Source organism: Channa argus, chromosome 18 (assembly GCF_033026475.1).
Source record: "Channa argus isolate prfri chromosome 18, Channa argus male v1.0, whole genome shotgun sequence".
NCBI lineage: Eukaryota > Metazoa > Chordata > Actinopteri > Anabantiformes > Channidae > Channa > Channa argus.
In genome coordinates, this window is record NC_090214.1 from 8,520,322 (window position 1) to 8,531,404 (window position 11,083).

General features: G+C 39.8%; 1 protein-coding gene across 2 annotated transcripts; it reads right to left on the reverse strand.

Annotated features, from left to right (window-relative positions):
• Positions 1-5,284: 5,284 nt before the first annotated feature.
• Positions 5,285-10,525, reverse strand: plpp7 (phospholipid phosphatase 7 (inactive)). 2 transcript variants are annotated; one of them, XM_067483175.1, is made up of 3 exons: positions 10,361-10,525; positions 9,432-10,195; positions 5,285-6,855 (listed from the first exon to the last, which is right to left on the reverse strand). In XM_067483175.1, the coding sequence occupies exons 2-3, from the start codon at positions 9,943-9,945 to the stop codon at positions 6,467-6,469; spliced, it is 903 nt and encodes a 300-aa protein (XP_067339276.1). In that variant the 5' UTR covers positions 9,946-10,195; positions 10,361-10,525; the 3' UTR covers positions 5,285-6,466. The 2 variants fall into 2 exon arrangements, with proteins under 2 accessions (XP_067339276.1, XP_067339275.1); XM_067483174.1 differs by having other exon boundaries at positions 9,432-10,200; positions 10,361-10,518.
• Between the last annotated feature and the right edge of the window lie 558 nt (positions 10,526-11,083).

The window sequence follows — 11,083 nt, forward strand, 5'->3', positions numbered from 1 at the left end:
TAGACACTTCCATACCTCCACAGGTATGTCATCAGGACCAACTGCCTTTCCACTCTTCATCCTCTTCAACACCCTCTTCACTTCACTTTTAGTAATCTTTGCTACTTCCTGTTCCACACCAGTCACCTCTTCTACTCTTCGTTCCCTTTCATTTTCCTCATTCATCAACGCTTCACAGTTCTCCTTCCATCTTCCCATCACACTCCTGGCACCTGTCAATACATTTCCATCTTTATCTTTAATCACCTTAACCTGCTGCACATCCTTCCCACCTGTACTCCTGTCTACTCTCTTCAGTCCTCTCAGTGTCCCACTTCTTCTTAGCTAACATCTTTCTCTGTATACACTACTGAACTTCCTCGTTCCACCACCAAGTCTCCTTGTCCACTTTCCTCTTTCCAGATGACACACCGAGTACCCTCCTACCTGTCTCCCTGATCACATTAGCTCTAGTGGTCCAGTCATCTGGAAGCACCTCCTGACCACCCAGAGCCTGTCTCAGCTCCTCCCTGAAAACTACACGACATTCTTCTTTTTTCAAATTCCAACCCTTCGTCCTCTGCTCTGCCATTGTCCTCTTTGTCCAGAGTCATTTTACACATCACCATCCTGTGTTGTCTGGCTACACTCTGCCCTACCAATACTTTACAGTCACTGGTCTTTTTCAGATTACAACTTCTACACAAGATGTCCACCTGACTGCTTCTACCTCCGCTCTTGTACGTTACCCTATGTTCCTGTGTCTTCTGGAAGAATGTGTTCACTACAGCCATTTCCATCCTCTTTGCTATGTCTACCACCATCTGTCCTTCTGCGTTCCTGTCCTGAAGACCAAATCTGCCCTTCACATTCTCATCACCTCTGTTCCCTTCACCAACATGTCCATTGAAATCTGCACCAATCACCACTCTCTCACCTCTGGGGATGCTCTGCATCACTTCATCTAACTCACTCTAGAATTTCTCCTTCTCTTCTAACTCACATCCTACCTGTGGGGCACAACCACTAACAACATTGAACATCACACCTTTAAGTTCCAGCTGCAGACTCATCAACCTGTCTGATACTCTTTTCACCTATAGAACATTCCTCACAAACTACTCTTTCAGGATAACTCCTACTCCATTTCTCTTCCTATCTCACCCATGGTGAAACAACTTGAATCCTGCTCCTAAGCTTCTAGCCTTGCTACCTTTCCACCTGGTCTCCTGGACACACATTATGTCCACCTTCCTTCTCTGAATCATGTCAACCAACTCTGTAGCCTTCCCTGTCATAGTCCCAACATTCAAAGTCCCTACTGTCAGTCTACATTCTTAGCTTTCCTCTTCTCTCTCTGCCTACGAACACACCGTCCTCCTCTCCTTCTTCGACCAACAGTAGTCCATTATCCACCGGTATCCTGTAGGTCAACAGCACTGATGGTGGTCGTTGTTAACCTGGGCCCGACCGATCCGGTATGGGAGTCATATTCGGTGTGAAAGTCATGATTCGCATTTTTAATTGGCATGTGTTTTACGTCGAATGCCTTTCCTGCCACAACACTCTGCAGTGATACAGACTGGGGACTTGCACAAGAAGACAGTTTGCACAGGCTTGTGTCCCCTTGCGGTTGCATTAACAGCAAAAAAAGTTAAATACATATAACAAATTCTGGAGACTCGTGTTTGTGATACTTGGACAAATAATACTCATCATTTTCATCTAAATATATACCAGTTTGCTTTTCTCTATCACACCTTCAGGACCACAATGGGGATTAGACCCACAAATTCATGCAACTAAATTAAATAAAAATTATTACTAGTACTACAATTCGGTAGGATTATTTTTCATTTGAAGGAAATAAGCTATGTAATAATATTATACACCAGTCAACCACAACATTGACACAGCCTGAAGGTGACCTTCTATGCAGCCCCCCACACACGGCAATGTTTCGGTGGTGCTCACATTTTTCTTGGTGGTGCATCTTTGTCCCTGCATGATCTTGAGTGCATCGCTGTTCAAAAAGGCATTAATCTTTAGACTCTTTTGAAGTGTTGATTTAACAGGGAACTTAGATCATATTTAGAGATTTAATTGTTGATGTCTGGTACATTGACCTTTTTCTTGATAAATAATACTTTTTGATTTCATAAATCTCACTGATCCTGCCCCACCTCCAACATTTTAATGCATCTTTATTAATATTTTTTGTTGTGTTTTTTTCTTTTACACAAACAATTTATTGCATATCAGATAAAACATATCACTTATTTTTGGCATTTGAAGTAATTATAATAAGCAAATGTGACTTTTGCTTGGCTTGCATTTGCTTCATGATACTTAGTATGTGAGCGTCCCTGTACATTCGTGGTTTGTGATATAAAGCATGAGTTATTAAACTGTGACGTCAACTGCTAAAAAAGCATTACATTAACAAAACTATGGAGTTTATAGCTAGACATAAAATATAGATTATAACTTGTAATGAATACTTGTAACATAATAATGTACAAACAGTATCAAAATTAACTGTAGAGTTCTCTGATAATGTAACTAAAGAGCAAATGGAGGATGGATAACTGAATGGACCTACAGGGCTCAGGCCTAAGGTCCAAGAGACCAGATAGCCTTGGTTTAAGGGAGAGTTAATTATAGTTGTTATAAAAAGCTAATTTAAAAGACACAAATTGAGAGATACAGAAGGAGAAACCAGATGTCAAAATGGAGAAACCCAAAACGATACAAAATCAAATTACCAAAAGAATAACATAATGGACCAAAACCAAAAATTATCAAAAACAAAAGGAAAATGACCAAAAGGAGAAAGTGTAATACAAAAAACTCTTCAAGGTATTGTACAAAATTATTACAAACCGACTCAAAACAACCAAAAAATAAATAAATAAATACAACTCAATCTTTGGGGTGCTAGAAGGCCGAGGTACAGTTCCCCTGTATGCGGCCAGCGGCCCTTCTTCTCACAAATTCTCTCACAAATTTAGATTAGATTAGATTAGATTAGATTCAACTTTCAATTTTCTTGTCTTTACATATGTTTACTATCTAACCAGAACTGCAATAAGCAGTGGAAAATATAAAGTGTCTACAGTATGTACAAGAAAGGCACTATTGTGGACATAATGTACATGTGAAAGTACTATGGACTAATACATAGATGTAAGTACATAATATACAAATGGAAGTACTATGGACATAATATACAGATGCAGAGTTTCGATCCTGGATTTAATCTTATCCCCAGATTAATTGCTTTCTAAATTATGTAATGTGGCACACATAATGAGGGACCCACTCCTCCTGACTTTACCTATGAATTCATTTACTGGGGAAAAATCTTTGCTTTTTCTTACACCTGTTCACCTCACTCTAAGATTAAGGGTGAAACGAAACAAATTGCAAACAAACGTGACTAAAAGAAACATTGCAACAGCAGAGCACGTTAGTGGTGAGTTTAGTGAATGTTCAAGGAGATTCCTCTAGAGGGAGCACTTGTCTTACCCTCTACCCTTGCTGCTGTACAGTACTCTGCAATCTGTCATAAAAATACACCGGTCAGTAACTTTGATGTAGCTTCAAGTTCAGATTTTTATATTTATCATTATTATTATTATTATCATTGTTCTGTTGTTTTAAAATAATGTTAACCATAATTATAAAGTAATAAAAAGTCCTATCCACATAACGTATCTTTGCTGTTACAAAACTGGCATTACTAGTTTTAAATATCAAATAAACAACATAAAAATAAACAACATATGTAAAAACTGTCAGTAATTTTGGTCCATGTGACTTAACAATTGACTCAAGGTGTTGAACTTTTTTAGTTTTGTTCTTTCATGTTAGTGAACTCAGTTTTACCTTTTCACAGTTTTAGAATTTATAAAATGATCAAAATATTCAACAAATATGACACGATGGACTCATGCCAGAATACTGATAAATAACATACAAGCTTGGCCAGGACCAATTTTAGTGTTTATTTAATTTTTGTGCAGCAATTTTACAGGTTTGTCACTAATTCTTTAATTAGATGAGAAACAAAACGTTTCACGGACAATCACCCAAATAGATGTTTTGCATCATAAGATGCTCAGATTTATACACCTGAAGCATATGCAGAGCTCAGTGCACTGGGAACATTGTTTCATCTAATGTTACCTCTATCTTCATATAGCTCAAAGCATGACACAAACAGAGTTTATAGACACCACAGTGGGAATGTGGTGTCTGTTGAGTCAGTGCATGTGGACCCTGCAGAATTAGGCTTGCAAGCAGTATCAGCACTTACTCACAGGGATATTTCTGGGTACGTGTTTTGAAAGGTTTGGGGGGATCAAAATGTTGGCAGAAAACCACTCAAATGTGGCTCATCTAACAAACTAAGTTGGTGAAGTTGCTATATATAACTTAATTAATAAGTTCCCAATATAAACAACCATGTGGATACTGCTCCCCCCACATTTCATAACAAATTTAAATAAAAGTGCCTAATATTGTGATCTGTTTACACATTTAACAATCTCATATTGCTGAAATCTATGTCTTAATGTTAAATATGTTCAAACTAAAACAGCTGATTCTGTGCCAGAGAGCTGCTATTTCATAGCAGTTTCTGTTCCTGCTGTTTGAACTGCTTCACAGCACACAGCATCGCCTTGGTGTTGTTTCCTGTCAGATTCTCTGCGGTAAGAGCAGTGTGACAGGAAAGTAGAGGCTGTAAAAACACAGAGTCAGAAATAACGGCGCTCCAGTTACTGAATGCATGTGGTCTAGGTGTCATGAATTGGCATTAATACAGTCAAGCGACAAGTCAAAGACTAAAACCCTATCTGTTGACAGCAGCCCACCTAACTTTGACGGAAAATCAACTCCAAACTTCAGAACATTAATGTAACTGCACCGAGAAGGGAAAAGTGGATCTTTAGGACACAATAATGCTCCATGTGAAGTAATTATTTGCTCTGTGCACTGCCAAGTGTTCAACATGGATGTGCAACTTCTGACTTCTCTTTTTTATTTTTAATTTAAAGTCTTCCACCACCAGGAAGGGACTGATTTTAGCAGGTCATACTTCTTTATGCTTTTGCTGATCAAATTGTGCACTCACTGTCCCTATGATATTTGAAGCAATCAAGTCAAAGTTGTGAAAATCTGCCTATAGATTTGCTAGAGGATTCAGCTTACTCGCAATTCATCATTTATTAGTTTATGGTGGTAATTTGCTTGTGTCATCTCATTCGCTTTACAGCCCACATGAACACAAAGGCACCAATAGTTTATTGACAGTTCACCTTATTTTATTAATAAGATGGAAAAACTGCATTGTAACATGATACAGAACAAACTAAATGAATGTACACTAAATATCTTTGCCACATGTACAGTAACCCCAGCAGGTTTCAGTCAAAGGTCAATAAAAAAGGTTCAACAAAGAAAAATATGATTTCTTCAGATATTTCGCTTAGTTTGCTGATGCTTACCTGCACAGACACGCGTGCGTGCGCTCAACACACTCTTCATGTGTGCATATGCCAGTTGTTTAGTGGAGCATAGTATGTGTATTACTTACAAACCACATCTGTTTGGCAAATGTGGAGCAACCTCCCATGAAAAAGCTCAAGAGAAATATCTGCTAAAAAAAAGATTTAAACCTATTGCAGCATAAATAACAAACCTGAAGAAATTATTTTTTTATTTTTTAAATTCTGTTTTACACAAAATAACTTTGTATTTGATGAATACACAGTCAAAAGCACAAATCCCATCAGATATGTACAAATATAATAGTCATGCCAATTAGGAACAAGAAGGAATATCAACATTCACTTTAGAGAATTTAATGCTATAACCAATATTACAAACCAACACCACTGTTCACTGTTCATTGTTTCTGTCTCTTTTCAATTATTTTAGTAATATTTGTGCTTTTATTCTGAATTCATGAAAAGAGGCAGAGTAACAGTGGAGAGGATGTTCTGTAAAGGAACAAGGAGGAGACAGATTCAAGCAAGAATTTATTGAATAAAGAGAAGGTTCCGATATAGATGAATGGCACTAGCTGTCATGTAGTATGAGAATAAAAAGATCTAGTTAAAAAAAAACATAAATAAAACTAAAAATCGTCAATCCTACATCTCTACACCCTACATTGTCATTGTCAGTTGATTAGTAGAACCGAGTTGAGAGAGCAGTGGAGGTGGGTGTGTGTATTTGTGTATTTGCCTTAAAATGCAAGAATTTGTGAAGTATTATGAAAATCTTGTAAGGTTACCTGCATGTCTTAGGTGTTACATGCAAGCCAGCATCTGCATACAAATATTAATCTGTCTCTCTTCACAGATGCAATAAGAACTTCAGACTGTTAGAACTATTTACTTCACAAGACCTAAGTCCCTGACATTGAATGTTTAGTGTATTAACTAAACCTTGTGTGCTTCCAGAGCCTTATACCAAAAGCTCAGTAAAAAGGGCTCCAGCTCAATGTGCTTATGGAAATAATAGTCTGGCAGGTGTTTGATGAGAGCCACACTGTCTCCATTAAGCTAAAGTGGAGCATTCCCAGTGCAAAGCCACACACCATATCTGTCAGGTGGTATTTCCCCAACAGCACCCGGGATATGCTCACCAGGAAGGCCCACAGGACCAAGAGTATACGAAGTGGCACGGCAAGGACCAGGTGGGATAGCAGGAACTTGGAGACCATGGTGGCTCGGCTGGCGTAAGCTGCAGGGAAGGAGTAGACATCCATGGCGACATAGTCTAGGAAGCCAGGTGTCATTTCCCAGGGTCCTCTGCGCTTCACCAGTCTCTGGACTCCAGCAACAGTCATGACATCAAGGATGAGGGCTATGAAATAAAATACATTTACACAGAGGAAATATAATGGTATGTTTAAATAATGGAGCCATGGCAATTGGATTCATGCAACTGGGTTGTGGAAATTGGAAAAAAGTTAGATAATTTATTATTAATAAATGTTAAGAAAACGGCCTCAATTAAACACTAAATCACACAGTTACATTAAATCTACTTAACACTAAGTTGGAGTTATGTAAGTTACACCAAATTTAAAGTTTTGTTCAAGTTACTAAACACAAGTTAATTTGACATATAAAAAAACTAACTAGTAAATTAACTACTAGTAAAGTAAAGTTAACAACTAATTATTAAAGTATATAGCATTTTTCTACCTTATTGGTACCTAAAGCACTTGACATGATAGCAGCTGCCATGCAGTGTGCTAAGATCCAATGACTTGCCCAGGAACACTTAGAAGCTGCGGATGGAACCACCAGCCTCTTTATCTTCTAAGACAAAGGTTCCCATTAATTCCTAAACTATTTCAATTCAGAAGACAACACACACGAACTAAAAGTGCCATCGTACAGTACAGAAATACGGTACACAGTGCAGCTCATTCCTTTTCCTAACTATCATTAAATCATATCTTCCCCTAAAATAATATGTCACAATTGTGCTGTGTTAATTGTATTTTGAAATTTTATTAAAGTAATGTACCAAGTAAATAATCTCTGGGAATAAATGTATTGGAGTAAAAAGAAAAGTCAATTTCAAAAGCTCATATTTAACTAGGAAAGTTCTGTAAGATTTACGTAACAGCATGTATTAGTAATAAATCATCTAAACTTCTTCCAATTCACTCAGCCCAGTAAATACAACATTTTGTTTCTCAGAGTGGTCAAAAATGCAATTACTAGGCAGTTTCAACAGGAAACTACAATGTAATCCCCCCGATCTTACAGGAATAATCGCCATATTTTAGACAGAACAATACAAAAGCAATAAAGTATAGATACTTAACAAATTATAGTATTGATCTGACACATCTTGGTTCAGTAACAATGGGTCGATTTGGACTTGCAGGGCACTGGATCTTCATATAATTTATTTGTCCATCCATCCATTATCTTTACCCACTTATCCTGGTCAGGGTTGCGGGATCTTCACATAATGACATCTGCAGATGCCTTCTGTATTGTAATAGCTCTCCCGAAAACACCCCTGCCATTGCCACCTTTACCTTCTGTTCTAGTCTGATATTTTTCACACACACTCAATGTACAAAGTGGCTGTCAGTTGTTTGACACATTGCTTATGCTGTCACGCTTCTCATTCCACTTGCTCTCCCACTGTCCTGACAGGACAGGACTGTTTTAACTTCTAGCTCTTTGAATGCATGTTTAAGGTGAGACGCTGTCATTTTCATGTTCACAGAGGAAAAAAAGAAACTATGGATGAAGAAACGAGAGAAGCGTTTGAGAGAGAAGAGAGTGATATGATAAAATAATGAATGCTTGTGCTTTAATGTAGCTAAATTCTTGTATCCAAGAGGGGAACACAGGTGAGCCACATGACTAAGTACTGAGTTCTGTGCTCCACCCAGTGTGATGAAAAATGAATGAATGATGGCAGCTGTGTTGTTATGGCCCAATCGTGTCTGTTACTGTCAGCATCCATGCAGGTCTCAGCGAGCTGAACAGTCACAAGCACAGCAGATGCTGCCTCGTTTATCCTTGTACAACCAGTGATGTTATTGATCATCATTTCCGTGCTTGCTCTGCATTTCTGTAAATGTGCTTTGCCCTAATAAAAACATAAATGAAGGGAGTTAATTACTATTGGGTTGCATTATTTTAAGTAGACATGGCCTCTATGAGAAACTGAGTAACTGGGTCAGTGGAGGAACTAAGTTACACAGACAAAGAAAGCGTAAAACACCAAAACTGAACTAAATTGCAGCTGATAAGGGTGAGAACAACCCCGACATTGTCAAGGTCTGCTTTTGGAGTTTCCAGCATGTTTACCAGCCTTTAGGACAGTGCCAGCTATTATGTGACGGGCCTGTTTTCAAGACACTACATGGGAAATGTTTCTTCACTGCAGCGTCCATGTGGTCATAACAATGACTAGAATCACACCATTCATGCCAGAGAGTGTCAGTGTATAGCTGAAATGAAAACGAATTAAATATTAATCCACCACCCATTGCTGGATATTTTCTTCCTGACAGACGTCAATGGACTAAGTATCCTGGACCGAGAAATAAAGAACGGTGTCCCAAATCCAGATTTTTACCGGGCCCCAGTCAGAGCCCACTGAAGAAGATCTGTAGCACTTTCTGGTGAATAATCTGTTTGGGTTTGGGTTTTCTTTCATCTCTACTATGTCATAGTTTATGGTGGAGTTGTATGCCTTGCTCTTAATAATAATAAAATCATTTATTGGTTAGCTGTAATAGAGAGATAGCTGGAGTAAGCCAACCATTACAGCATTTAAGGTTTTGTCTAAAAAGGAGATTGTGGGGAAAGACCATCTAGTGGTCTGGGTCTTCTTGTAAACTTCTTTATGCGGCAATGGGACTAGTGATGCATGGTAGGGGTGAAGTGTGATGTGGCATTTACCAAGCAGCAGGTTGATCAGGACCTCTTGCCCAGCGAGAGTATTACTCCTCGTGAGACACACGATAGTGCCAATGATCCACGTGATACCGTGGCCTGTGAGCGCTAACAGGGCAACCATGGACCGGCAGCCTCCCCAGGAGGACGACGTGTAGGCGCACACCCCCATGCGTTTGGACAGGCAGATGTCAATGGCGAGGAGCGAGTTGATCGCGATTCCCTTGAATGAAGGGTTCAGCTGCATGCAGTCTTCCTCTGGCATTTTGTTGGGCTCTCTCCTGTCCTTACTGCCACTCTCGGTAGGTTCATCGCTCTGCTGGCTTGTTTGGTGCTTGATTTGACCCGGTCGCCTTGCGCTGCCTCGGCGCTCACAGGGGGCACCGACGCCGCCGCCGCCGCCGCCGCCGCCACCGCCACCACCGCGACCGGGCTGATGGTTCAGGGACATAAACTCAGGTCTGCTCAGGACTCCGTTTCTCTCCCGCGCCCTGGATCTCACATTATAACTCGAGGGCATGTTAGTACAGGGACAAGTTCTCCGTTGTGTGTGCAACAACGGACTCTCAATTTCCGGGAGATAATTTGTGGTACGAGTTCAATACGACAGTCTGATGTCCCAGGATAATCCCCCAACAGCAGTCCTCCCCTTCCTGTGGCCTTAATAGATATTTTTAGACCCAGTGGTATGTGCGATGTCCATGGTGTTTATACCGCACAGGCAGGGAGCGGGTATTGGATGGCATTAGCCTGGACCAATCCTGCGAAACCTGATCTACAGCATGGAGATAAAATAGCAACATGAGCATCTTGCTGCGCCACAACACAGCACAACTACAGAGCTAACAGGTGCTCGAATACGTGCACTGCTTTTAACACAAGCGCAGCGTGGAAAATGTGCGGGAAATACGCAAGACTCGATGTGGTCATCTTACCAGGCGAAGGGTGGATAACTATGAGCCACTCAGCATCACTCCAAATATCCCCCGTAGCCTCCGTTACAGCTATGAGATCCTGCCAGCGAGGAAATTATTTAAAGCGAGGAAACCGTATAAAAAGCTGACAGCCCAACAAAAATCGTCAACAAAGGGCGAAGACAAGGCAGCAAAGGCAGCGTTGGGTCGTACCGTGCGCATTTGACGTAGTTTACGCACCGTCCCGATTCAACCTCTACGATGCGCAAAAGCGGAGTTCTCCAAGGTGCTTAAACAGACAATCAGGCAGGAATCATTATTTTCCACACGATGTGGCAGCTACAGTGACAACACAGTTGTCAAACCACTCTGATTATTCATCATCGCTGAATGCAGCAATCCGCCCCTTGAAAACTCTCTGCAGAGTATCAACATTTGCATTATATTGCAGCTGAGTAAGACATTTTAATTAAAACACAAATACAAGATAAGTATCACAAATTATTTTTTACTTTTTTTAGCCTATTAAGAAATAAGATCAGTACAAATGTATCAGTACAGTTGTGACATAGTAATTAATGATAATAATTTAATAGACAAGTGTTACTTTTTATTTAAGCCTAATTGTGTACGAAATTAATTTGTCTATGGATAAATTTACTCAATATATGGTCACCCAAGAGAAATAATTTTGACTACATTTCCCAGGGTGCTCGCAGCTCAGGGCGGAAGTGTCGTCTCAAG

Excerpts from the sequence above, each read along its gene's own strand:
- plpp7 (XM_067483175.1), bottom strand. The coding sequence starts at position 9,945 with ATGCCCTCGAGTTATAATGTGAGATCCAGGGCGCGGGAGAGAAACGGA. Across the intron at positions 6,856-9,431 it reads CCTGATCAACCTGCTGCTTG|CCCTCATCCTTGATGTCATG; the intron begins GTAAATGCCACA and ends TTTATTTCATAG.